Source organism: Thyridium curvatum (assembly GCF_004353045.1).
Source record: "Thyridium curvatum strain D216 chromosome Unknown NODE_36_length_377547_cov_81.061009, whole genome shotgun sequence".
NCBI classification, from domain to species: domain Eukaryota; kingdom Fungi; phylum Ascomycota; class Sordariomycetes; order Thyridiales; family Thyridiaceae; genus Thyridium; species Thyridium curvatum.
The window spans coordinates 302,764-329,175 of NW_022156791.1; the positions used below are offsets into that span (position 1 = coordinate 302,764).

General features: G+C 56.6%; 8 protein-coding genes across 8 annotated transcripts; 5 read left to right on the forward strand and 3 right to left on the reverse strand.

The window, feature by feature from the left end:
- Positions 1–651: 651 nt before the first annotated feature.
- On the forward strand, positions 652–2,816 carry E0L32_006435 (uncharacterized protein; the record flags this gene model as incomplete). The annotated part of the gene is made up of 4 exons (XM_031141067.1): positions 652–676; positions 777–1,399; positions 1,492–1,785; positions 1,854–2,816. The coding sequence occupies 4 exons, from the start codon at positions 652–654 to the stop codon at positions 2,814–2,816; spliced, it is 1,905 nt and encodes a 634-aa protein (XP_030994946.1).
- Positions 2,817–3,607: 791 nt separating this feature from the next.
- Positions 3,608–5,596, forward strand: E0L32_006436 (uncharacterized protein; the record flags this gene model as incomplete). Its single annotated transcript, XM_031141069.1, has 3 exons — positions 3,608–3,864; positions 3,925–4,921; positions 4,985–5,596. The coding sequence occupies 3 exons, from the start codon at positions 3,608–3,610 to the stop codon at positions 5,594–5,596; spliced, it is 1,866 nt and encodes a 621-aa protein (XP_030994947.1).
- A 591-nt stretch (positions 5,597–6,187) lies between these two features.
- On the reverse strand, positions 6,188–7,057 carry E0L32_006437 (uncharacterized protein; the record flags this gene model as incomplete). Its single annotated transcript, XM_031141070.1, has 1 exon — positions 6,188–7,057. One exon carries the CDS (start codon positions 7,055–7,057, stop codon positions 6,188–6,190), a length of 870 nt encoding a protein of 289 aa, XP_030994948.1.
- A 1,596-nt stretch (positions 7,058–8,653) lies between these two features.
- Positions 8,654–10,043, forward strand: E0L32_006438 (uncharacterized protein; the record flags this gene model as incomplete). The annotated part of the gene is made up of 2 exons (XM_031141071.1): positions 8,654–8,929; positions 9,078–10,043. The coding sequence occupies 2 exons, from the start codon at positions 8,654–8,656 to the stop codon at positions 10,041–10,043; spliced, it is 1,242 nt and encodes a 413-aa protein (XP_030994949.1).
- Positions 10,044–10,343: 300 nt separating this feature from the next.
- E0L32_006439 (uncharacterized protein) lies at positions 10,344–13,870 on the reverse strand (the record flags this gene model as incomplete). The annotated part of the gene is made up of 6 exons (XM_031141072.1): positions 10,344–10,796; positions 10,849–11,139; positions 11,205–11,894; positions 11,960–12,999; positions 13,058–13,422; positions 13,791–13,870. The coding sequence occupies 6 exons, from the start codon at positions 13,868–13,870 to the stop codon at positions 10,344–10,346; spliced, it is 2,919 nt and encodes a 972-aa protein (XP_030994950.1).
- Positions 13,871–14,876: 1,006 nt separating this feature from the next.
- On the forward strand, positions 14,877–16,584 carry E0L32_006440 (uncharacterized protein; the record flags this gene model as incomplete). Its single annotated transcript, XM_031141073.1, has 4 exons — positions 14,877–14,937; positions 15,009–15,226; positions 15,266–16,422; positions 16,536–16,584. The coding sequence occupies 4 exons, from the start codon at positions 14,877–14,879 to the stop codon at positions 16,582–16,584; spliced, it is 1,485 nt and encodes a 494-aa protein (XP_030994951.1).
- A 1,260-nt stretch (positions 16,585–17,844) lies between these two features.
- On the reverse strand, positions 17,845–19,674 carry E0L32_006441 (uncharacterized protein; the record flags this gene model as incomplete). Its single annotated transcript, XM_031141074.1, has 1 exon — positions 17,845–19,674. One exon carries the CDS (start codon positions 19,672–19,674, stop codon positions 17,845–17,847), a length of 1,830 nt encoding a protein of 609 aa, XP_030994952.1.
- A 3,551-nt stretch (positions 19,675–23,225) lies between these two features.
- On the forward strand, positions 23,226–26,267 carry E0L32_006442 (uncharacterized protein; the record flags this gene model as incomplete). The annotated part of the gene is made up of 1 exon (XM_031141075.1): positions 23,226–26,267. The coding sequence occupies one exon, from the start codon at positions 23,226–23,228 to the stop codon at positions 26,265–26,267; it is 3,042 nt and encodes a 1,013-aa protein (XP_030994953.1).
- Positions 26,268–26,412: the final 145 nt, after the last annotated feature.

Below are 26,412 nucleotides of genomic sequence, written 5' to 3' on the forward strand. Positions count from 1 at the left end.
TGGATCTGGGATGGAGACTCTCCGCCTCGTGTACGGCGGTTGTCGGTTAACCTTGGCATCCTACCTACGGAGTAGGTACTCGAATGAACAGCCCACTCCACGGTGTCCCCCCTCAGGTCGATGGGTCTCGCGAAAGAGGGCGAAAGGGACAGAGACAAGCCGAGAGGAAGAGGGAAAAACGGCCCATTGCAGCCTATCGCCAATGCCACCCTAGGCGGACCGCCGACCCATAGCTAACACACCGGGGTCACACCCCCAATGTGTATGACCTATCTGCCGACGTGGATGCCGTTGACGTCCAACTGGCCCTATATTGTCCCTATATCCATCCCCGAGGATCTGGCTGTCGGGTCGCCTCCACCAAACTCATCTCGACATTAAAAGGCGCCCTGGGCCTAGATGATATTCAAGGACACACACCACACTGCACCGCACCGCACCGCACCGCAGCGTCCCGCCCCAGTCGCCATCGAGCTGCCCGTCGCGAGCCACTCTATCTGAGTTTCATTGGCCTTCATCTAGCCTCCACGGCAAGCCGCTAGAACATTGGTCCTCTCTAGTCGCATGCGGAAAACGCATAAGCTTGTGACAAGCATTGAGAGTATTTGCGAGACACCCCCCAAACACACGAGTTCTTCGGCAGGAGCCGAGATGGCGTCCCAGTATTATGACATCGGTATGTGCTCACTCTCACCCGTGGCACGCGCGCCAAAGCCACGGGAGGAAAAGGAGGGAGACAGGAGACAAGGGAACGAGGACTAATCGCATGCCCGTAGTCATTGTTGGCGCCGGCCCTGTTGGCCTGATGCTTTCCACCATCCTAGCGCGATGGGGTTACAAGATCAAGCACATTGACAATCGCGCTGAGCCCACGCCGACCGGCCGAGCCGACGGCATTCAGCCCCGGTCTCTGGACTTGCTCCGCAACATGGGGCTCAAGTCGGCCATCATGGCCCACAAGCCGGCCCGTGTCTATGAGGTTGCCTTCTGGGACCCCCCTGCCGATGGTAAGGGCATTGTCCGTACCGGTACTTGGGCCAGTTGTCCAGCATTCATCGACGCCCGCTACCCTTTCACCACTCTCCTGCACCAGGGCCATATTGAGCGCGTCTTCATCGACGACCTGGCCAAGAACGGGCTGAGCATCCAGAGACCGTGGACTATCAAGGCCTTCGAGTCGGATGCCAAGGCTCACCCGGACTATCCGGTTCAGGTGCGGATAGAACACGTCGACGGGACTGCGTCGGAGACGGTCCGCGCAAAGTACCTCTTCAGTGGCGAGGGGGCGAGGTCGTTTGTGAGAGAGCAGCTCAAGATTCCCGTCACGCACATCGACCCTATAGCCCACGTATGGGGTGTCATGGACGGCGTTGTCAAAACCAACTTCCCGGACATCAAGGTAAATTACAATGACAAGACCCTTCTCCCCGCCCCGCCCAGTGCCCCCTTCGTTTGCCGATTGTCGCTGACGCAGGAATAAAACTTGGAAAGATGAAATGTACCATTCACTCGGAACATGGCTCCATCATGGTTATCCCTCGAGAGGATAACATGGTCAGACTATACATCCAAATCGCGTCCTCGACAGATGCGGACTGGAACCCCCGCAAAACAGCGACCGAGGCCCAGGTCCAGGCCTCGGCGCAAAAGATATTGCACCCGTACACCATCGAGTGGGAAAGGGTCGAGTGGTACTCGGTCTACCCCATCGGCCAGGGGATCTCGGAGAGATACACCCTGGACCAGCGCGTGTTCCTGGGTGGTGATGCTTGCCACACACATAGCGTACGTTGCTCTCCCAGGCCCAAGTCGTCTCGAGCAAAGGTGTGATTGTGTGACTAACCCGCTCACAGCCCAAAGCCGGACAAGGGATGAACACGGCTTTTCTGGACGCCCAAAACTTGGCTTGGAAGATCCACGCCGTCGAGAAAGGGTTCGCGGACCGGAACCTGCTGAAATCGTATGAAGTGGAGCGGAAGAAGGTTGCCGAGACTCTCTTGTCATTCGACAACAAGTATGCCAAGCTGTTCTCTCAAAGACCGCCGGCTGCGAACGAAGTCCAGGCTGCCTCGGACCAGACCTCTGGCTCGGCATCGCAGGGTGAGAACGAATTCGTCAAGACGTTCAAGGAGAACTGCGAGTTCACCAGCGGATACGGCGTTGCCTACGAGGCCAATGCCATCAACTGGTCGGACCGGCACCCGGCGCAGTCGCCCTTGATGATATCGACGGGCGGCCCCATCCGCACAGGCCGCCTGCTCCCCAACGCAGACGTGACCCGGGTAGTGGATGCGAACGTGGTACACCTCGAGCAGGAGGTGCCCCTCAACGGCTCGTTCCGGATCTTCGTCTTCGCCGGGGACGCGCAGAGCAACAGAGTGGCGCTGCGGGACTTTGCGCGTAATCTGACCCGGAGCGGATCCTTCTTCTCGTCTTACCTCCGGTCCGACATTGACCAGGTCTCATGGCATGAGACACACAACCCTCACAGCCACTTTTTTACTTTCTTGACCATCTTTGCCGGTGCTCGTAGCTCCATCGAGATCGAGCGCGACGCCCCCGAGGTCCTCGCGCGTTACCGTGACCACGTCTATGCTGATGACCGGTGGGACCGTCGGGTGGCGAACGCGAAGGCATCAGCACACGCCAAGATGGGACTAGACGAGACCAGGGGAGGTGTAGTCGTTGTCCGCCCAGACGGATACGTCGGGGCTGTCGTGAAGTTGACCGAGGGCAGCGGCACTGTTGATGCATTGAACCAATACTTTGGTGCCTTTTGCACCAAGAAGCTGGGAGAGACCATGGCTCAGTTGTAGGTAGTTGGAGATACCCGGTCGGCAGGAATATATTTGTGTTACTTGGGACAAGACATCGCTTCAACCGCGGCCATGTGTGTACTGCGGTCGCTGCCGTCTACTATGACCACCCTCTCTTTCTCTCTCACGTACCAAGGGCTCGTCAGCTCGACATCGTGTGCATGTCCGGAATGGATGGCAACCATTCACTAACCAGTGGTCGAGATAATTCAGTCCTGACCTGATGGCGATCAATAATAGGTCTCATCACCACGAGGTCATGGGGTCTCGGTCGCGAAGCAGATGGTCATTGATCCATTGTCCCGGCTATTCCAATATCAGGCTCGAGCCTCATCAGCTTTGTGATGGGGCCTTTGTTTCTTCCCATTGAGGGTCACTAGCGCAAGGAATCCAATGTTTTTCCCAAGACTATTTAATCTGTTGTTTTTGACTGACGACGAGCTGAAAGTGAAATGGGGCCACAATACATCCCGGTTGGTCTCAAAGGAAACACTGAGAACCTGGTCAGAGCAAAGTGATATTGAAAGTGAGCGTCAACAATACCAGACCTACACTAACTCCTTCTCTCTCAGTGACGGGTCATCTCGCGTTCATCACCACCTCACTGACATCGCGTCCCAGTGCCTTGCTGACGACGAACAACTCGGATTCATCTGCCTTGCAAGCCAGACAGTCTTGCTCTTCTTTTTTCCACCACCAAATCGGCTGCGAGATTCGATAAACTTCTTGAGAAAGAGAGCATCCCCGCCCAAGGCCTGGCTTGAGTGCGACAAGACCAGGAGCCAGTCCAAATGGGACCAGTCAGCGAGCAATCCCCAAGCCCGGCCCACAGGAAACGCTCCCATACATCTCCAGCGAGATCTCGCCAGGACGCCAGTCAGCTTTGTGGAAACTTCATCCCGGTATCAGAGCCAAGACTCCGCAGCTCAGAGCCTGTAGATCACTCGCCCTCCCCGGGTAGCCGACCTCATCGCAATCGCCACGCCGACGCCGACGTCCATTTGCACATCAGTCTCACCGATTCCCAGATGGATAAGTTGGCTGCCACGTACGTGCCGAGAGAAAGTTCCATGCGGATGAGGGTATCATTGTTATTGACAAACTACAGTTTTGCTCCAGACTCTCCTGAGAGCCAGCCGCCGCGACACCGTCGACAGTCGCCTGCCCGTGTCCCCAGACCATCCGTAGATGTGGACGAAGTCGCCGGCAAGAGCAGCATGAGCTACATACCCCGCCCCAGCCAAGATGCCAATGGTCGAGGCCGTAGCCGCATCCGCCGGGATGCCCAGCAGGAGGAAGATGTGTTTGGTCATCCGGCGTCGCGGTCCACCAGGCGTTCTTCGCCCAGCAAACGGAATGCCTCGCCGGTCAAGCAGCATCGCGCCGTCCCGTCGACCTCGACTGCGACCTCGACCGCCTCCATCTGTGAGCGCAGAGGGGTTCCTCCTCTGGCGCCACTGGACGTCAGCCGAGCCGAGCAGCTAGATGCACCACAGAAGGGAGTCATTCAGGTCGCACTGCGCGTCACCGAGCCCCGCGAGCAGGCCAAGCCACTGCCGCCTGTCGCTGCTCCTCGATCCCCCAGGCGCTCCATCGTGCTCGAGCGCCCGATCGTGGACGAATCGTCCTCGGTCTACTCTCGAGATGAGGAGGAGAACGACTCCTCCTCCTCCCTTGGACTCGCCTCTATCAGCCCCCTGCACATCCAGAAACTGCCGGACCACGTCCCGCCGGTCAGCCCTCGCAAGGAGATGAATTTGTTGCGGGACTACACCTCATGGGCCCATGATACCAAGAAGGACATTCAAGAATCCCCCACCGCGAAACACACTCGCGCACACGCCCCGAAGGACGAGATGCTGGACACCAAAGTCGTGGAACACGATGTGGGTGGCCACCGCGATCCGAGAGAGCTGCCCCAAGACGTCTACTCTCCCTTTACGCCCTTTTTCCAGAGCAAAGAGGCGCAGACAGTCCGCAAAGGCACCAAGGTGCTGATTGGCAACAATGGATGGCTCGAGCGCACCAACAAATCGCCGCCCAAGGTGCTCTCGCCGTCCAAGAAGAGCATTCTCGATCCGCTCCGGAGGATGGCAAAGGAGGTGGTGAGTGGCGCGCACGTTGATGCCCACACAGGTCTCGAATACTGACAAAGTGCATACCTTTAGGTCGAACTGGCCGACCTCAAGACATCGCGCCGCGGCAAGGTGCCGGATGGTAGACAGCGCGGCGGAAGCTCGGGCCTGGCCATCTCCCTCGACCCTCGTGAACAAGGTCTGCTGTTCGGAGAACTCGAGTACATCCTGACGACGGCCCTGGACAGCTACATTAGCTGTCAGTTCAACGCTGGCCGACTCGATGCCGGCAAGTACAAGAAGATCGCGGATGCATGGCAGCAAAAGGGCCGGCCCAGGGTTGTCGGTTTCCGTTACGACCTGGAGACGCAGCTCGACCTCATCCACCTGCACGTGCAGCATTTCAAGTTCTACGGCCATCAGGCCGGCATGACAGCAGCGGCTGTGGGCATTCTCGAGATGATGAAGGTCGACGCGAGGGTCATGCGCATTCGCACATTCTGTCAGCCGGACACGGTCATTGCCAAGCAGCTGATCGATGCACAGCATCTCTTCAACATGATTGGATGTCCAGAGATGCAGCAGATCCAGCTGGCCGAGGTTATCCAGTTCTTCAAGACGGTGCTTGAGCGCGAGAAGCACTTCCACAGCGAGGCAAGGATGAGCCGGTCTTCGTCTGCGGGCAAGTCGTTTGCTCGCGGATGAGTTGTCAAGGCCGCGCACGGTGGCGATCATGCTCTTGAGGACAGGGTTCGCGCGCGGCGACGAGATTGTTCGGACGCTCATACAGTCCGTTCCTAGCTTGGCAGTCATGTCATTCCTTGAGCCTGAGTTCTCTAGATGGGAGGGAGGCGGAAGGGGGCAAAAGAGAAGATAGTCAGGCCTATCGACGCGCATCTTCTTGTTCAGCTTTGCCTTTTTTTATTTCTTCTTCTTTTGTTTGCTAAACAATACGGGATTCAAGGTATCGGCTCTTTTGTAGGTGCAAAAATTAAGAATCGAGTAGCAAGCGAATGGTAAATCAGAAAAAACATGTACTTATTAGGGACGCAACTCCCAGAGGACCACGCGCCAGGCCAGGCGATGTGTGTCCAGACATCATTGCAAGCATACCAACGCCCCAGGGAGAGGAACCCGCCCGGCCGCAACTCTCTGTTTCGTATCATAAAATACTGTATCAAAATTCATGGACAGTTGACCCGTGATCATCAAGTTACTCGCCAAAGCTCCAAATGCAGAGACCGTTTCCAACATCCCACGAGGAACAGGAAAGCTAAATAGAAAAACAGATATGAATCAGTATCGCCCACGTAAGCCGTCATCACTTCGTCTGTGCCTGGGCTGCGTCTCGCGGTAGACATGGTCATAGCCGTCGTCGTCGTCATCACCATAGCGATCATCGTAGCGTGGCTTGCGGCCTCCTCTGCCGAGATCCTTGCGGCTGCGGTCGTCTTCGTAGTCATCACGATCGTCTCGCCCGCGACGTCCCCACTTGCGTTCCCAGGCCTCCTGTTCCTCCCTGTCCTCCTTGCGTCCCTTCTCGAGCCGCTTTTCGAGAGCGTTGGCCCCAAGGCCTCCCACGGCGGCGCCGATGAGGGTGGAGACCAGCCGAGCACGGTCGCGGTCTTCGTCCTTGGCTCCGCTACCGTGCTGGGGGGCTGACTTCTCCTTGTTGCGTGCCGTGGCTTCGCTGACTTCTCGGGCTGCGAGGCCGCCGACAATGGCACCCAGGACACCGACACCGAGCCCGGAAGTGGAGGGGGTGAAGGTGTGGTTGAGAGCGTGGCGGGCCTTGTCCAGGGGGCTGTGGGGGTGGTCGTGGTCCCTCGAGGGAGACGGGGAGCGGGAGCCGCGGCGGCTTCGCGTGGTCAGAGCGCCGGACATGGGCGGCGGGACAGAGCGGGGCCTGTGACGGGAAGAGGGCACCTGCAGGCCGCCGTAGCGGTCCAGGTCGGGATTCGAGGCGCCGGGATTGTAGAACGGGCTCTGAGGCTCGTACTGCAGGCGCGCTCGCGAAACGCCAGGAGGAGGTGCCGGCATGGCTCCCGAGGCATACGGCGGAGGAGGCGCCCCTCCGGCATAGTAATAATCGGGGGAGCGCTGCCTACGGTGGTGATCCCGGGAGCGCGGGCGATCGTCGTCGTCGTCGTCGTAGGGACGAGACATGACCGTACCGTGGCTGGGAGATAGGATGACCGTTGTTTGCGAGCAGCGGATGATAGAGGTGGCTGTTGATCCTTGGACTAGGCACGGTAAAGAAGCTCTGCTTGCCTGCTCTTGTCACAGCTTGATATTTCTCCCTGCGGTCAGTAAAGAGAACAAAAAGATGTATACCATCCAACACAGCCACCGAAGAGGCAGCCGAGAACAGTCGATAATGAGCAGGCTCAGGCCGCGGGCGCAGGAGTTTGGGCTCAACTAATGCAAGGTGGTGTAGAGAATGCCCCTCTGTCAGCCTTTCTACTCGGCTCTTGCTCATTCGATGTCTCCCGCAGCAGAGATGACCCGACTGGATGTGTGCGGCTGTGACGACGGCCTGAGGGACGGGCCTGAGGCCTGCGGGGTAGCATCGGAGCGGTGCTGGCCTTTTGGGTGGCATGATGTCATTCATGGCAACACCTCTGTCACTCTCCGTCAGCTGGATTGGGCCTGGGCAAGCCTGGAGTGTCTAGGTAGGTCTCCTCGACTGCTCACCCGGCGGTAACCTTGTCAGGTGTTCTACTTGTAGTTATGCTGTGGTCCTGTGGAGCACGGCCGCGGGCAACAGCAGCATGGATCCAACCCATCGAGCCCATCAAATGGGCCTGGGACTCAAGGGACTCGACCTACTCCGTGCTTGTACAATAGGCACGGACATTGGCGGAGTTGTCAACCGCCTTCCCGGTCGGTCGGTGGCTACAAGGAGCCAAGTCCGCACGGTACACACAGATCGACCCAAGCGGCATTGCTCCAAGGAGGTGTGGGTGGGTTTGGGTAGTCCGAGTACCTATGAGACAGATAGTCTCTCAAGTCATAACTACCTCTAATAAGTGCTGGATCAATCATGTAGTTTGGCTGCTCGGGGCCTGTCTGCTTCGTATGAAAATGCCCCCCCTCCTTCCATAGCTGACGAGGATGCCTTTCTTCTGCACACAGAGAATGCAACCTTTTTTCTCTGAACTGGACCCTCGGGACAGGAGTAGACTACACATGGGAACGAGTCAGTCCTTTGACGGGCGAGAATCAAGAGAGCCAGCCGGAGCCACGATGGAATAACCCTCCCCGAAAGAAGATGCCCAGCAAACCCATTCCCTTTCGGGACAGGTCCAGACGTCCCCCGGACCAGACCCCAAGTTGTGTCAACCGGCAAAACTTCGGGTGTTGTTCTCTTACAGCCTCGACTCATCGGACATTCCTCGTCTGTCTTTCTCGAGCGCGCCTCTGGATTTTTCTTCCCTCTCCTCTCCTCTCCTCTCCTCTCCTTCTTCTCCGAACTGCGTTTTCTATAAAGACTTCTTTTCTACCGGTTCTGGGCCGACCTTTGCGCAGCGCCTTGTCTGACTTGGAGTCTGACTTGGCCTGGTATCACTCCTCCCGGCCTCTGCAGGGGTGCTCACCGCAAGTCCAACAGGTCCGTAGACCACGCCATTTCGAAGTGCGCTTTTTTGGTGTTTGATTTGCGTACCTTTTTATGTTCACCGCACAGAGCCAAGCGCCCTTGTCGTCCAGCGGCCCGCCTCGCCCGCCAAGTCCAGGTAGTTTCTTTCGCAGGGTGTCAACGGCATGCTCAGTGCCACTCGCCACCGAGATACGGGGCTGGACCCGGACAAGGAGCTGGGTCTGCCCGGTCCCTCCCCAGACAAGCCGGCCTCGGATCAGGAGATTCAGCCGGCTGTCTTGGAAAACGTCGACCAGGAGAAACAGAGTCAACCCGGCTCCCCAGACGACGCCACTGGTCCAGCACTGGGAAGATGGAATTCTTCCAGGCTGAACATTGTCCGCTTTTTCACCACCATCTACGGTTTCATCATCATGGGCATGAATGATGCTGCCATTGGCGTATGTGACCCTTGGCTCTCATGCCGAACCCTACCCTACATCGTCGAGCTCGAGCTAACAGAGCACACAAAAGGCGTTGATCCCCTATGTAGGCTTCAAGTCTTGCTGTCCGCCGTGTTTGCTCGGCTTGGGCTGATCATTCGAGTAGATCGAGCCATACTACCATGTCACTTACACCATGATATCCCTCGTCTTTCTCGCGCCCTTCCTGGGCTACCTCGTCGCTGCATTGTCCAACAACCTCATCCATCACGTTTTCGGTCAGCGCGGCGTAGCCTTCTTGGGCCCGATGTGCCGCTTGATCGGCTACATCCCCATGGCTTGCCACCCTCCATTCCCCGCTCTGCCGGTCATCATGTTGTTCCCAGGCTTTGGCAACGGCATTGAAGACAGTGCCTGGAATGCCTGGGTGGGAAACATGCAGAACGCCAACGAGCTGCTTGGCTTCTTGCACGGGGCGTATGGCCTGGGCGCAACCATCGCTCCCATCATTGCTACCTCCATGGTGACCAAAGCCCATCTCGAGTGGTATGCTTTCTATTATGTCATGATTGGCATGTCCGTGTCTGAATGGGTCCTCTCCGTGGCGGCTTTCTGGACCGCCACCGGCAGAGTCCATCGCGAAAAGCACATGTCCGCCGCCGGCGAGAAGCGAACCACGACTAGACAGGTCCTTCGAGAGCCCATCACCTGGCTGGTCGCCCTGTTCCTGCTGGGCTATGTTGGCGTCGAGGTTGCGCTCGGCGGTTGGATAGTGACATTCATGCTCAAGGTCCGGCATGCCGAGAACTTTGCCGCAGGCATGGTCGTGACCGGGTTCTGGCTGGGCCTCACCGTGGGGCGCATCGTCTTAGGCTTCATTACCGGCCGGGTCGGCGAGAAGGCCGCCATCACCATCTACCTCTTGCTGTCCCTCGCGCTGCAACTACTCTACTGGCTGGTCCCCAGCTTTATTGCTTCGGCAATTTTCGTTGCCTTTCTCGGCTTCTTTCTAGGTCCCTTATTCCCGGCTGCCATAGTGGCTGCTACAAAACTCCTACCCAGTGACGTGAGTCCGCCGTTCCACGACGACATTGCCCTTACTTGGGCGTCTAAGCTAATTGCGCGCCCATAGTATCATGTTTCGGCCATCGGGTTCGCAGCTGCATTCGGTGGCGGCGGTGCTGCCGTCTTCCCATTCGTGGTGGGTGCCATTGCCCAGAGCAAGGGTGTCGGAGTCCTACAACCCGTGGTTCTCGCGCTTTTGGTGTTTGACCTGTTGATCTGGTTCTGCCTCCCAGGCGGTCTTCGAAAGGGGGGGTTGGAAAAGGCTCGAGAGAATAGGGGAACTGTTGGTTCAAACTTCCGAAAACTGTGCGCCTGGGTGGAAAGGGATGCAAAATTAGACCAATCAAGGTCTTCCAGGGTGCCTTTGTCAACCGGACAAAGATAACTGCTGCAACTCTTGACCCAGGCGGGCTAGGTAGAAGTTTCTAATCACGGGTGGCAACTTTCCGAGCCCACTAGCCGTTCGGGCTATGTCGAGCCGACCCTTTTCGTACGCTGCGAGGTCGCGGTTACCGTATACGTCACGCCCTTGCGAGTATCCTGCGGCGAGATCGCGAAAAAACACATTAACGGCTATGCTCATGTCGGAAACTGGCATGGCGGTGTGAAGCCATAGCGGAGGAATGAAAAGCACCTCGCCGGGGCCCAATATACACTCATATGGATGGGCCTGGGACAGGGCTGGGGTATCCAGTGACGAGAACACATCGACGCTGGAGCTGGAAGCACCTGGAGCTATTGGAAGATAGACAATGTCCGAAGGCGGAAAGAGTATAAATCGTTTGGATCCTTGGATTTGGCAATAAACATTGGCCATGACCTGGAAGATGCGTCAGCAATTGTGAGTAGCATGACTAGTTCCCGATACGCACATCGTAGTGAAGCCACATATCTACCGGCCCCGAGATCCGCAGGATCGAGCTGAAAAGACGCGAGGTAACAAAGGACAACTCGGCCGGCAAAATAAAGTCGCTAGATAATGTTGGAAAATCCCTTTCAAGGTTGGCTGGCTTGTCAGCCGGTTCTGTGCTAGACAGAGCCCGCATATATAGCTTCTTGCCCTGTTCGACCTCATGCACGAATTCGACGAAGGGTTTCGTCACGTATTGGAAGTTCTTTGCGTTGAAATCCATTTTCCGTGTCGGGGACTGGTGGACAATGACCTAGTAAGGAAATTAGAACCCGTCACCATACGGGACGCTTTGGAGAGTTCGGGCCTGTCACGCACCGTTTTGTCCAGCCCGACGGACTGGGCTAAGTACTCAGGTGTCCACCTCTGGACGCACGGTCCGAGAGCTATTCCCTCTAGCACAACTGGTCGGGCTTCCGTGACAATCCCCTCGAACTCATCCGTATCTTTCAAGCCGACGCGTGGGATCTTAGCAATCTCCAGGTGTGCCGCGCCCCTCGTGTCGATTTGAGGTCCTATGACGGCGGCGGACGTGACAAGCTCAAGATCACGCCAGTACTTCCATCTGGGCAAGCTCTGCCCAACTTGCTTTCTACTGTTCTCGCCAGCAATGTTGTTGACAGCGAGGGTGTAGACCCCTCTGGTCCAGAAAGTGCCCATGGAGAAGCACGTAGCTCCGCCTCCAATGACGACGACTTGGTCGTTGCCTGTCTTGATAGCCGAAGAGCCGATCAACAAAGGCCGTGGGATATGGTTCTCTGCCAGTGTGGCAACATCGCTCAGGCGGCCAATGATTTGACAAGTGGCGCCCTCGAGTGAAAGTCTGCAGACCAGGATGTCGTAATCTTGGTGAAGGATATCAGACCTCACAATGCCGCCAATGATGAGAAATATGTTCGAATCAAGAGCAACAGAGGTGGCTCCGAATCTGTTGACAAGATGACCGTACGCCCCATTCACATGGGTCGCACCCTCGGTGGTGCAGTGCCTGAAGGTTATGGCGGGATTCTACCAAAGCAATGCATTAGCGGCTGGAGCTCAAGACGAAACAAGGCCAGATCCTCCTGACTTACACCGGGATTTGAGAGATCAAGACTCCAGAGGAAGGTTTGGTCTGCAATCTTGCCGTCTCTCTGCATACCTCCCGCTAGTAGCCCGTGAAACACGGCTGGCTCATGTTGCGCACGCCCAGCGCACATCAACACCGCGCCGAAGACCGCTTTTGGGTAGACCGTCCCAGAGACCATGCACTTAGTCCAACCCTTGAAGGGGTGATAAACGAAAGAAGAATCTGACACGTCCGAGTGCCCTGACCGTCCCCCGAAGAGCAGAGCCAGCGACGAATCTCCGAGCCTGGTGATGGAGTGACGATACAGGGGAATGGGCAGGCGGGAGGTCCGCTCCCAATTGTTCTTACCCGGCCTGAAGAGCCAAGCATCATCGAGAGGCTGCGCCGGCGAGGTACGGCCGCCCACCAGGAGGCGGCCATAGTCACCAAGCTCCGTGATGCTATGGCACATCCTTGCATTTGGCCCAGTCTGATCTAGGTGGAGATCCTGGGCTGGACTGGTGGACGATCTGTATAGATCATACGACCTCAACCGCTTGTTGTTTCCAAGCCCTAGGAAATTGCCCACTACAGAATGACCCGTTGGGTCGTGAAACTGCAGAGGAGCTGCAAACCGCCGGACACCTTTGGACCCGGGGACCTCGCTGAAGTCGATGCACACTCTTGCCTGCGGTATGCCAAAGCTTGAGGGTGCACTGGTCGAGGGCAGCAGGGGAAAGGCGGCTTCGTTGCTTGCGTGGACCAGGCAATAATGGGCGGCGAACAGAGCGAATTCCTCCCACTCATCAAAAGGTTCAATCTCGTCGAGTTCATGCCGTTGGTGTGGGGTCAAAAAGGAATCATCGTCCCAGGTCTGCCACAAGTTCCTGGCATATACATGCTTCCACCCCTGGGCTATGAAACGGGCCTCCTGGTCCGGCAGAGTTGGATACCTGTCAACAGACTTGATCTGTGTGTTGAGCTTCTCGAAATGGCGGAGCATCGTCTGTGCGAAAGGGTGTTCCGGTCCGTCTGGCAGAAGCTGCTCAAGCAGAATGAAGTGGGCTAGCCGTCTTGCATCAGCCATGGCACTGAGACGCTAGAAAATGAAGCAGGATTGTACCGTCACCTGTGAGGCCGCTTGCCCAGTGTATGACAGCGTCGGCAGTCTCCGTCTCCATGTAGGTGATGGAGACTTCGGCAAGGAAGAGGACCGTCGAGTTGGCAAGGTCGAAGATATCCTCTAGGACCGACTGGATGGTTGAAGTCTGGCGCAGGTCGCACCCGATCTGGTAGTAAGAGTCACTCCTGAGTAGAAGAGGGGCTCTGTCCTGTAGTTGCAGTTGCGTGAGAGGCTGCCTGAGCTCTGGGGTTTGGAGGATGATCTCTCGCTTCCGGAGCATGAGATCAGGGAAGTCAACGTCAACAAACTTGACGCCACGGGTAGCATCAGGATACCGCGTCCAGCACTGCCATGGGACGACATCGCTACAGCTCCTAGGTTAGCTAGGACACCAAGAGGACCTTGTCGAGGTCCGACAGATGGCTGCACTTGCCTCCCACAACCTAGATTGATGACTACTTTGTCTCTAGAGCTCGGCCGGGACAGAAACTCTCGGACGGCTACATCGATGGCATGGAGACGAAGGTGGTATCCTCGGTTGATCAGGGGTGCGCGTCTCTGGAACTTCTTGACAAAGAAGCGGAAAAAGTGCGGCTCGTTTGGGTAATAGAGGCGCTCAACACTCCGTTTGGATACAATACTACTGCTATTCGTCTGTTGGACATGCTGGTGAGCCACAGAAGGCCGCCAGAGAGACATTGGAGAAGGGGTGCGGTGACGACGACTCACTGACATGACGAGCTCATCCTGTGCCAACAGCTTGGCCGGCCGAGTCAGCCTGGCCGGCACGGACTGACCCGTGGTTTCCGACATAGCTGGCATCCGTGCTATTGACCGCGCTCATCCACGATTCTGATCCTACTCTCTACCGTGCCCCGTTTCTCATCAGATGGGAGCCGCGCATGTGCAGGCAAGGCGAGAAAGACACAGAGCCGATCTAGTGGTTGCAAGGAGGGAATGGACTGGATACAAACTGCATGTGGCATATTATGACAAAGACGCCCACAAGTTGCACCGTCAACTCTGAGAGGGTATAGATTGGAGAGTTCCAAATTGCAGCTCGCAAGATCTGAGCTGAGTAAGTGAGCAAGCAGGTTAGGTACTGGAGGTAGTGTGAGTATGTGCTGGTATGCTCTCTTGGTGTAAGTGAGTGAGTGGACAATTCATAAAATGTGTGCGCATGAGCAAGTTTGCACGGGGTACCTAGGTACTTTGCGCTACTACAAGTAACTACAAGCTAAGGTACCTTACCTAGCCTTATCATTGGATACGTAATTAGGTAGGCTAGGTAGGCACTCAAGCTGGAGGAGCTAGCATTGGCTCCACCTATGAAGCTGCACTGCACTGCACTGCAAGTACAGACCATTCCCAGCCTTCCCGCGCCCCGCAGCCAGCTCGATCCCGAGTTCCAACATCGAGAGAACATACGTAGCCAACGCCGGACAGACCGTGAAGGGACTTATCACGGAGCAGCACCGCTAAGCTTGCCATGCGCATGTATGTGCATAGCCCCCGACAGCCAGACCTGATTGCGTGACGGCGTCTTTCCCACGGGCCGCGACCACCGTTAGCTTTCCCCTCCGCCTCCGCCTCCGCCTCCGCCATCACCACCCACCACCGCCAGGCTACAGCTCCGCCTGCGACAGTCACCTGCTCCCTCCGCTGTCCTCTCGCTTGCGATGTGCTTCCGCCTCGCCGACTGACAGAGCGTCCTGACTAGTTACAGCCTTGCCTCAAGGGGTATTCTCCAGAACATCTGGTCGCCCTCGTACTCGCTCCTCCTGCTGTCCCTCTCCGCCCCCCCTCTCCTATGCCCAACATGGCTGGACAGAGCCTCAACTTTGTCACATTCAATCAGGACCACAGCTGTCTGGCCGTTGGTAAGCATTTCGAAGATTTCCCTAGGCCCCCTTCCACTCGCCGACTGGGTGCTAACCACGACTCTTTCAAGGCACATCCAAGGGCTTTCGAATCTACCATACCGACCCCTTCTCCAAAATCTTCAGTAGCGACGATGGTAATGTCTCCATCATCGAGATGCTCTTCTCCACCTCGCTGGTTGCCCTCATATTGTCGCCGCGCCACCTAATCATACAAAACACCAAGGTCCGCCTCACACCCTCTTGCAGCTCTGCTTCGAGTCGCGAACCTGTTCCTGTCATCCATCAGGTATGCCTGGACTACAGCTGATCATTTGTACATGTACAGAGGGCTTCCGTCATCTGCGAATTGACCTTCCCTTCCGCCGTCCTGGCTGTCCGCTTGAACAGAAAGCGCCTGGCCGTTGTACTCGAGGATGAGATCTACCTCTACGACATCTCCAACATGAGTCTCTTGTACACGATAGCGACCTCGCCCAACCCTTCTGCGATATGCGCCCTCTCCCCATCATCAGAAAATTGCTACATCGCATACCCCCTCCCTAAACCAAGGGAAGACCGTGATGATAAGCGGCCCTCCCATGCACCACCCCTCTCTGCCTACGTTCCGCCCACCACTGGCGAGGTTCTGGTCTTCGACACAATTACGCTCAAGGCGATCAACGTCATCGAGGCACATCGCTCACCCCTTTGCTCCATAGCACTCAACAACGATGGTACTCTGCTCGCAACAGCCTCAGAGACAGGCACAATCATCAGAGTCTTCAACGTTCCCAAGGGACAGAAGTTATATCAGTTCCGCCGCGGAACTTATCCATCCACCATCTACAGCATGTCTTTTAATCTCAGCTCCACGCTCCTATGCGTCTCATCAACCTCTGACACAGTTCACATCTTCCGCCTGGGTACGCCCCAGGGCGCCACTGCCAGTTCCGGCGCGCCATCTGGCCCTGCCGACGAGCCAACTTCCCCGCGAAGAGACCGCTGGAGTCGCGGACAACCACACGACAGCGGCACTGAGTCGCCGGGCAGCCAGGCGGGGTCTCCAAGAAGCGAGACGGCCGACTCGGCCACGCCGGGGTCCCACAACGGTGGAAACATTGTCAACCGGAGACAGAGTGGCTCGTTCAGCAGCATGCTGCGTCGGTCTTCGCAAATCATGGGCCGGAGCGTGGCCGGCGTCGTCGGCTCGTACCTGCCGCAGACCGTCACTGAGATGTGGGAGCCGATACGCGACTTTGCCTTTATCAAGATCCCCAAGGCATCGTCGACAAAGTCCCCGCGAGGTGCCGGTAATCATGCAAGCGGCAACGGTGGCGGCTTGACCGGCAACCCGGTCGGCTATCCTGGAGCACCCCTGCGCAGTGTAGTGGCCATGAGCAGCAATAGCCCACAGGTTATGGTGGTCACGAGCGATGGGGGCTTCTATGTCTTCAACATCGATATGGAGCACGGTGGTGAGGGATATCTCGTCAAGCAGTTCTCGTATGTATCCTAGCTCCGCTGTCAAACGACCCTCTCGAGACCCCCTCCCTCCCCCCTTTCGCCCCCGCCCTTCTCTCCCAAGCCCCGTGTAGGAGACTAACAGCACGCTACAGTGTGCTTGAAGGCGATGACAAGTTAGATGCGTCTTCCTATGGCTCATGACGGCGAATGCCGTATAGCTAAGGGGGCGGCATTCGCTGCTATACTCCCTGGAAGAAGGAATTGTTCTTGACATCGACTGTCTTTTCTTTCTTTCTATACTCTCGCATACTGCGTATTTGCATTTCCTACAGGCGTTTCCTTGCGGGTCGGCCAGAACCGCACCATCATCGGGATTGGATTCTTGAAGTATCATTTTCTTGGGAGGCCTCGACTATCTGCATTGGCGTCTAGCGGTGCCTCTAGTAATACCAAATTCATCGATCCCAGTACGAATGAGGACGCGCCATGCCGTGTACTTGATGCTTTTGAACGCTCAGATGCCCGTTTCAATGACCGTCATATTGATTCTCAATGACAGACGTATGGACCCCGCTCCAACAGGCAGAAAGATAAATGCAAGGTATATATCATAGCCCATGATGTACGAGGTATCCAGTCGTTAGAATAAGCACTTGGGGCCCTAGAAGATCAGCGAAAAGAAAAGAAGAAAAGACAAAATAAAAGAAACATCATATCGACCGTCGCTTTGCAGACCTATTACCAACCAACCATATCAACGCCTGAAGAGAAAAAAGTGGTTTGCCACGCAGTAGACATCGCACGCCCTCATCCAGCCTCCGAAAGGCCAATGATGACAGCATGCTATGCACGTCCGCTTCAGCGGCTATCTCAGTCTCCCTTGACATCCTCTCAAAAACATGTCTAGCCCCAACATAAGAGACACGGCAACAAATCTGCGAGCGTTTCAGAGGTGCCTTGTGACATCTACCCCGATGCTTTCGAATCCATGGACAACATGGCAGTAGCCGAGATGGGAGAGTCATGAAACGATGCAGCGATCGAGGCAGGGATCAACGATCCATCGCCCTGGACATCGGTCCTCGACCACAGCCACAAGCTAGCAGCTCTGGCTGGGCCTCACCGGGCGTATGGCCTGTTCATAAGAGCAACCTCCCTTGCAATTTCACCCCATTCAAGCTGCCTCCTCATCATGCTTGGACAGGCATCTTGTTGGGAGTGATTTGCATGCAGTGTCTCTTCCCATTTCAGCAATTCGTAAGCAAATCGAAGATGGGGTTGGATGATCACATTGAGGCGACGGGCTCGGACAAAACAATATGCTTGCGGGAATGAGTATTTCAAGCTACGCATCACCTCGGCGATGCATATCGTAGCACTTCGCGAAACACCCACCCGGCAATGCACAAGAGTTGCAGTCCCGTTTCGGCGCCCCCGGTCTGTCCATGGTCAACTATGGGATCAAATGGCATAGCAAAGGCGTGTGCCTCGGGGGAAGTATGGCTTACCAATGAATTTGAGGCATCGCTCGAACTCTTCTGTCAAGGGATCGATTCCATTGTCCTGGACCCCTTGCACGACACAAATGTTATCCTCACCCCACTCCTCCCGTTCACCATCTCTCCACATAGCCATCTCGCCGACGCTGAGGATCTGCCGGATGCCCATCGCCTTGAGTAGCTCGGGGTTGTTTGCATGGCCAAGGTTCCCAAGGTACATGTAATCGAGCACCCTGCTCGGCAAAGAGCCGTCGAGGCCGGAGAACCACTTGGGTTCATCCCGGATCTGGGCAGTGATGTCTGAGAGGTTTCGGTCACTACAGACCGGGGACTCGGAGAGGAGGCGAGGCGCAATGGCCGTGAGGAGAGCCACATCGGTGGGGTAAGCAAAGAAGTTCCGCTGCATCTCCGTGTGTAGTCGCAGCCAGGCGTCGGGTATGGGCAGGCCCGTACTGTAGCTGAAGTACGCGATCCCAAGCAGGGTAGATTCCGTGTAGCCGTCAGCGCAGTGGATGAGGATTTTCCGCGCGATCACAGTCGAGTCTGGAGATTCGGTAGCATCGGACATGACGGAGTCCCCATCTGTGTCTGTCGTCTCGAAATGCGGGTTGGTCCCGTGAGCCAGACAGTATATCCATTTGCATGTCTCCAGGATGCCATCAGCCTCAGAGTGAGACCACGTTGGCGGTAGTATACTTCCAGAAGAAGGGAAGTCGACATAAGGGTGCTTGAGAGGCTGCTCCTGACTCTCTGCTATCGTCTTGAGGGCTGCTGGGTCCAAATGGCCGAGGTCACTGCACTCGATGAGCACGTCAAACTGGCGCTCATCATCAGACCCCTGGTCGGGAGTAGGACCGAGCCAAACATTGTGGGAGATCTCGGATGCCTTGGTCATTTCATACATTTCCCTGCGCTCTTGATGAAAGAAATCAATTACCCTGCCGGTAAGATTGCCGGAGGCGTCAACGGCCACAATTTCCGGATGATGTTTCTCAAACTCGCGAAACGAGGCGGTGCAGATAAACGTATTATAGGCAGGCAATGGTTGCCCCTGGGTATCATGGAGCTCCCTCCACCGAGCTTGAGCGGCGGCGATATCAAAAGCCAGGCTTTGCACAGAGGGCCGATCATCTCCATAGACAATGATGTCAGAGGTCACGGCTGTCTTGGCCGCCTGGATCTGGAAGTTCCTCACCGAGAAACCTTCCTTTGGATCCACCTCGATGAACTCGGCGATGGAGCCCGATTGCAAGAACTCGTTGGGAGCAATGGCCCCCTTGAGGCGCGCAAAAGCAAGGTCTCCGTCGGCCTTGACGATGGTGATGCTTCGTAGGCAGCCCGGCGTCCTCCTCAAAGCCCGCCTTCGCTGGACGAAGAAGGCCTGCTGCACATGATTCTGCGGATGAAGGCCATGGAACCATGGGAAGACCTGAGAAGGGTCTGGCAAGGGCTGGCATGCAAGGTGGTCCAGCGCCGCCGCAACACCAGCAGCACCTATTTTATAGACTGCCAGAGGTCCCGAATCGATGCGGGGGTATGCATCGGGGGGACTGAGGAGCGAGGTCTGCAGGCGCTCTTTGCTGGGTATAGGCGATGGCGGCGGCGTGTTGGGTTCTTGCTGGGGGACGGGACCTGGTGGGCAGACGGGGATATGCTTGTTTGGGACGGGTGTGACGCATTGTGAAGGCTGGGGGTTGTTGAGATCTTCGATGGTGATATTGGCAGGCAGTGCACCCAGGCCGGAGGAAGGTCGGTGGTGTGGCACAGGACGGGGAAGAGCGATGGTAGCCATCGTGATTTTGCTGGGTGCGTGTTGAAGCGCGAAGATTATTCGGAGCTTGCCTACTCGCTGGACAAGGTGCTGTGCATAGATCGAGGGCCACAAGAAACCGGCATTCAGTCACCAGCACCAACCGGCATTAGGCAAGGCCAACGGGGGCGGCCAACAAAGGTCTACCCGTTCTCAAATCTGGGTCAGATATCAAGAGACGCCACGGGCAAGGGTCTGCCGTCGGAAAGGAGGGAGAGAACACACTCAATGACCAGTTCTGAAGCAGAAGAAACCCAATGGCCCATGCCCACGGCAACGGCGAGGACTTGAGCAACGGCGAGGACTTGAGCAACTGTGAGGACTTGAGCAACGGCGACGGCACGCCTATCCAGCGGGGCCCAGGCCGAAGACGGGAGGCTGGTGCCTTGGGCAGCCAGGCCTGGAAAGGTATCAGGGCAGACGAGGCCTCTGGAATTGATCTCAACTGCGGTGGCACAAGCGGCCCAGCGCACAGCAGGTCCACGGAGAAAGTGGTGGCTGCGATCCAGAGGTGGGAGAGGAGGCGAGAGCAGGAGCCACAACGCCAGATATATGCAGTAAATGGGAATACCTCAAGAGACAATGCAGACTGACGAGTCTGGCCGTGGCAAGGCGAAAGCAGCCAAAGGATCAGAGAGGGTGGGGAGGGGGAAGAGGCCCAAGGCTTGAGCAACGAAGACCCAACGACGACGACGGGCGAAGGTCCGGGGCAACGATGCAATGCGGTGGGATACGATGTCGTGGGAGACGGAAGAACACAAGAAGTAGAAGAAGAATAATGATGATGAATAAGAGACTAGACGAGCTATGTTTGCACAAGAACAAGAGGGCTATCTACCTAGGCAGGGACGGCTAGAGGGCATAGAGATCGAGGGTTGAGTCGAGAGAGGAGGGTCGAGAGAGGAGGTTGAGGAGAGTGGAGGACCAGGGCGAGCGACCTAGCACTCTCCAGAGGCCGGCCAGGCCAGCGGTAGTGTGTGACGGGTGGTGGAGATGATGGTGTAGCGGCGCGGCAGCTGAGAGGTCGAGTGACCAAGGAGCAAGGTTTCTTGGGGGAGGACGACTGATAAGCTAAGGCGTTTTGGGGCGGGGGGGGCGCCACTTTATGACATGCAAGCATCGCCCGGGGCGCTATCATAGGCTGGTGCAGGTTGTTGTCTCGAGCAGCCTCAGAACAAAAGTCTCTGTTTCTTTCTTTTTTCTCTCTCTTCACTCTTCTCTCTGCTCTCTTCTTCATCTTCAACTTTCTTCTCCTTCTCCACCAAGCCTGCGGCGCAAGGTTCCGTTGTTGTACGGGATGTGCTTGTCGTCAAGGTGCTTGATGAATCCGTCAATCAGCCCCGACAAGGGGCCGGGGGAGAGAGCCCAGATCAGATGCACAAGCACGATAGGGAATAGGTAGGGAATCGTGTGCTGGGTCCCTCCCCCGCAAAACTATTGTGCGCCCACTGGTGCCGCCGCCGCCGCCGTCGCCGCCTGTGGAGCAGGGTTGACGGGACCCATGGATCATTGATAAAGTAATGTACTTTGGTCGTCTACCTACTTGTAGTACTTGTAATACCTTGGGTAACTAAAGTAAGGTACTTAAAGTAGGCCAGATAGCATCCAGCTCGAGATAAACTTTGGCTTTCAAGCAAAGGTTCCTTTCCCGAGTTGCCCGTTGATCTCTCTCTTATCTGCAAATGCAAAAGAATGCGGTCCAGTCCTCAAGTCGTCTATCTATCGAGCCAGGGGATGGCGTCTGGTGTCCATTGAATTGATCGATGGACATTTCGACTCATCATAGTTTTCTTTCCCTTCTCTCTCGACCTTTGACTCCATCTTCCCCAGAGATTCTTCAATGCCCTCTCAACATCACTGCTGACCATCCCATCCCATCCCCCACCTCTCCCCCTCCCCTCCATCCGCAACCCACCACACCCGCAGACCACAATGCCACTGCGAGCAACGCAATCCGCTGCCTACCGAGGTGCAGGACGGTGGCCAGCGGTAGCTAATAGTGCTCGTGTACCTTGCCTACCTACTCTTGTACAAGCTTGTACGTAGGTAGGTACCTATAGCTTATGGCTGGGCCCCCCCGACCGGTGGGGTTGCATCAATGTTTTAGCACCAGGCGATCCCGCCCAATGGCGACCCACGCCGCCCACTCCGCTCTCCTCAATCCTCTCCTCCTCTCCTCCTCTCCTCCTCCTGCGTGGCGACAGCTCGAGCAGGGGTCACTGGTGTTGGGGGACGATGCGCACCTCAAGATGGGGTGTCGAGTGCCAATGTGTGAGAGAGAGGGTGCCACTGAGAGCAGCCTTGGTGCAGTGTTGGGTCGTTTGCGTCGTGTCCGGCCGACGCACCGCGCGCGACAGCTTGGAGATGCGACCGGGGATATCTTACATTGGTACAGACAGTAGTGACAAGTCTTGTGCTTACTTCGTAGCACCTCACCCGAAACTCAATCTCGACCCCCGGCAGTGCGTTCGATGTTGCAACTTGCGCGGTCCCAACAGCCGGCCACATCCACCAATCCACCCCCGGCGGGACCCAATCAGCCAAGCAGCCACGCACCGTCTTGAAAACATGGGCCGCCTGTCTGTGTTTCAATTCCTCGTTGCCAATCTGTTGGATGGTTGCAGGTCTTGTCAGGGACCCTTGGGCTTGGATCCCTCTCGAGTCTCGACCCGCCCCGACTCTACAAGTACTACTCCCACACCAAGAACCCGTCAGGTATTTGTTCTTCAGAAAACATGCACCTCACCCGGGCGCGGGGGGGAGGCATTAACTTGAACACTTGAGAGCATTAGAGGGAACAGATGATCTAGTTACCTCCTCCCTCACGGTAGGTAGCGACAGAGCTGCCAGTCAGACAGCCGTGCGTGCGGCTTCCACTTTGATATTGATCCCGGGCCCCCCTTCTTGTCAAGAGATCTAGCGTGCTTGGCGCCTGGAGGCTGGAGCAGCTGGCAAGATTGGGGCAGGGCTAGGAGCCTAGGAGTGCTGGGTACGTAGGTAGAGCCTACAAGTAGAGCACATTCGGGGCTACCAAAAAGCACCAAACAGCTGGAGGTACCTACCTCTAGGTACCTTAACTAGATAAACCCGACACGGGTGCCCCTAGGTAGGTAGCCCTACGGCCCCAGGCCCCTCCAGGGCTGCCAATCGATAAGAAGTAACTACCTAGGTGCCTAAAGTGTAAGGTGGATTCGCACAAGGCACCAGGCATTGAAGCACCACACGTCATCATCAAACACCAAATCACATGCGAGGCTGAGATGCACCATCGTTGTCCCCGTCTCCCTGGAGAGAACGCAGCCATCAGCCAGCACCAGCCAGCACCAGCCAGCACCAGCCAGCACCAGCCAGCCACTTCGCACCGCCTGTATTTCTTCCATGCGGTGCACTCTCCATCCAGTCTAGCATGAGGAGGACATCGAGGATATCGCTTGTGCGTGGCCCTGCTTCCTTACCCAGCTCTGCCTCAGCAATACCAGACGCTGACTCTCTGCCCTCCTAGATTTTCCCTAGGTCTTCTTTCCTGCATAGCCATGCCTTCAAACCCAGCGCATACTTACGGCTCAACATGCCGGCTAGCCCCTCTCCCACAAGCTCGGCATGACTCCGATCCTCTCCTCGAGCATCTACCGCCCTTCGCTGCTCAGTTCTTCTACTACTCCCCCATCCCCATCGATGATCCTCTCTCGGCTGCGACCATCAGTGCCTCTTCGTCCGATGGAAGGTCAGCCAAATACCCCATCCGCCCATTTGCTCAGGGAGACAATCACGCGCTGGAGAAGGCCTGGCTGGGATTCGCATCCCGTCATGCCCGACAGAGCCATGCACAGGCGCGAACAAGACGCTCACCGACCCCAGCTCTGGCTGACAAGGATGCGAGGAGACTCGCGGCGCTGGTAGAGCGGCTGGCTCTGCAACACAGAGACCTACACGCTCAAGGATATCATGACTCGGCTGTGGTCGACTCTGTCGACGTATCGCCTGGTGTGGGTCTTGCCCCTTGCTGCCCTGCTTTAGTCCTTGATGTGCGCCGAGAGCTCGAAAAGAGCTTTTGCTTGCTCTCCACGAGGCATTGGTCTCACCTCAGAGCGGCCAACGTCTCTCAACAGGTCATGATGAGAATGAAGAGTCCAACCTCCCCCCACCAGGGTCCATTAGATGCCCAGCACGCGGACTGCCCCAGGCCTGGAAGTTCCCCGGGCGATGCCGGCTTGCCCAACCGTGCGGGCTCTCATGATGAGCCCGGTCCTCCTAGCCAAGAACCGTTCAATTCAGAGCCTGTAGTGAGCACCATGCGTATTCCTTCATCAGTCAGGCCGCCTGCATTGGATGATGGCATATCGGGCAGACCCTTTGTCAGGGTTGGTGACCCCAGTCCGACGCAAAGCCCCACAGTCGGGTCACTCACAAACCAGCAAGCTCCTGTGGCAGTCTCGAAGGCCAGTACCGGCATAATCAGTGCACACGTGAACACTGTGAAACCTCAGAGCATGGAAGAGACGGAGCAAAATGGTCGTCTTAACCTTGGCACCCGCCCCACGGATGCCGACCCGATCGCTGTCGAGGTTCCAGTAGGCATTTCCCGCCTACACATGGTCTCACTACCTCGTTTGCAGATGAAGCCAATATATTGGTCGCCCGTCAACGACGTTGCTGTTGTTGTCCGGGCGACTTGGTTCTATAGAGACACCATGGTTCCAGTGGAGCCCGCTGTCGCAAATCAGCTCGAAGCTGGCTACAGAGAACTTCGCCCCTGGACCGAGACCTGGAACGATGAGTTGAAATGTGCTGTCGACGTCGGACCACTTGGCGAAGAAAAGGTATCCCATCCACTATGGCCCAACGATGGAGAGAAGCCCACAGGCTCAAAACATGGGGCTGAGCCGCTCATTGCAAGTGAGCCTCTTTGTGCTGCTCGCTGTTTCCGAGGAGAAGCGGCGGCAGAGGGAACCGTCGAGCTGCCTACAGTCCCGGGCAACTCAGACTCCAAAAGAGTCAGTCCTGCTGAGTCTCTATACGCCAACTACCACGTCATCTACCGGGATCAGAATGCGGCTTTTCTTCTGAAGCCGAGCCTCAAGCCATCTGCCTACTACTCGCGCCGTCCAGTCGCCAAGATGATGAAGGGGATCACGGTAGGCATCCCTGTTGTGAGAGGCTTCGATAGGAGTGCGTGGGATCGAATCCATGAGAAGAATGGGAAGAAAAGGGGAGATCTAGCCGAAGATCTTCCTGTCGCGCTTGCGGGCGATGGGTTTGAAGAAGGCCATGGCCAGATGGGCTGTCCTGGGTGCAAAGCAGAGAAAGAGCGAGCCCAGGTGACCGATTTGATCCTTGTGGTTCACGGAGTCGGACAGAAGCTGGCAGAGCGAGTCGAGAGCTTCCATTTCACTCATGCCATCAATGCCTTTCGTCGAGCTGTCAACCTGGAATTGTCGAGCGAGGCGGTCGGGGCTGTTCTTCGGCCTGACCAGAACGGCATCATGGTCCTCCCAGTTAACTGGAGACATAACCTGTCCTTCGAGGACGGGGGTCCCATGCGAGAGGAAGATCTGGTGAGCCGCCCCATGGACGGCTTTACGCTGAAAGACATAGAGCCGGGCTCCATCCCAGCCGTCCGGAGCATGATATCCGATGTCATGTTCGACATTCCTTTCTACATGTCTCACCACAAGCCCAAGATGATCCAGGCCATGATTGGAGAGGCCAATCGTGTATACCGTCTGTGGTGCAAGAATAACCCCAGCTTTTCCAGCCGGGGCAGGGTCCACCTTATCGGCCACTCCTTGGGCAGCGCTATGGCCATCGAGGTTCTATCAAAGCAGCCGACTATCCCACCCTCTCCTGACCTTGAAAGGCTATTAGTGCAAACGACTCACTTTGAATTCGACACGAAGAATCTCTTCCTTCTCGGTAGTCCGGCAGGCTTCTTCCTCCTGTTGGAACGTGGGCGTCTGGTGCCCCGGCGTGGTCGGCAGAAGCCCGGCGCTGATCCCTCTGACACAGTGGCCAGCAATGTGGTTGGTGAGACTGGCACCTTTGGATGCCTCGCGGTCGACAACATCTACAACATCCTGGCCAAGGAGGACCCCATTGCGTATCTGCTCAACGGTGCTGTCGACCCTGTTTACTCCTCGAGTCTCAAGACGGCATACGTTCCAGCTGCTAGTACGGGGTTCTTCCAGTCAATTGGGCAGAGTGTGCGCCGCGGTTTTGTGCCAAGCGCTTCTGCTGCCAGTGCCGCGGCCGCACCCCATACCATCAAGCCTCCCACCGTCCGACTCCCCTCCCAGCTGGAACTCGAAGTTCACGACTTCACTCGTGAGGAGATTGCCGAACGTAAAGCCTATCTGCTCAACGACAACGGCCAGTTAGACTACTATCTTCGGTCTGGCGGCGGGCCTTTGGATGTCCAATACCTCAACATGCTTAGCGCCCATACAAGTTACTGGACAAACCAGGATCTGATTCGACTAATTTGCACAGAAGTGGGTAGAAGGCCGGGCAGGGCCAACACACTGCCCGGCATGAGAGCTGTGAAGGCAGCACGGCGCATTGTACCTGCCCCTAGGTGATGGACATGCCCGTGAACACCGTATCGGCGGAGCTGGAGAATGGCGTCCTCCCACAATAATTGGAGAGAGAAGAATGGAAAAGGTGGAAGTGTGACGACGAAATTAGACATATTGCATACAGCATGCGCAGATACCCCGGTACTTT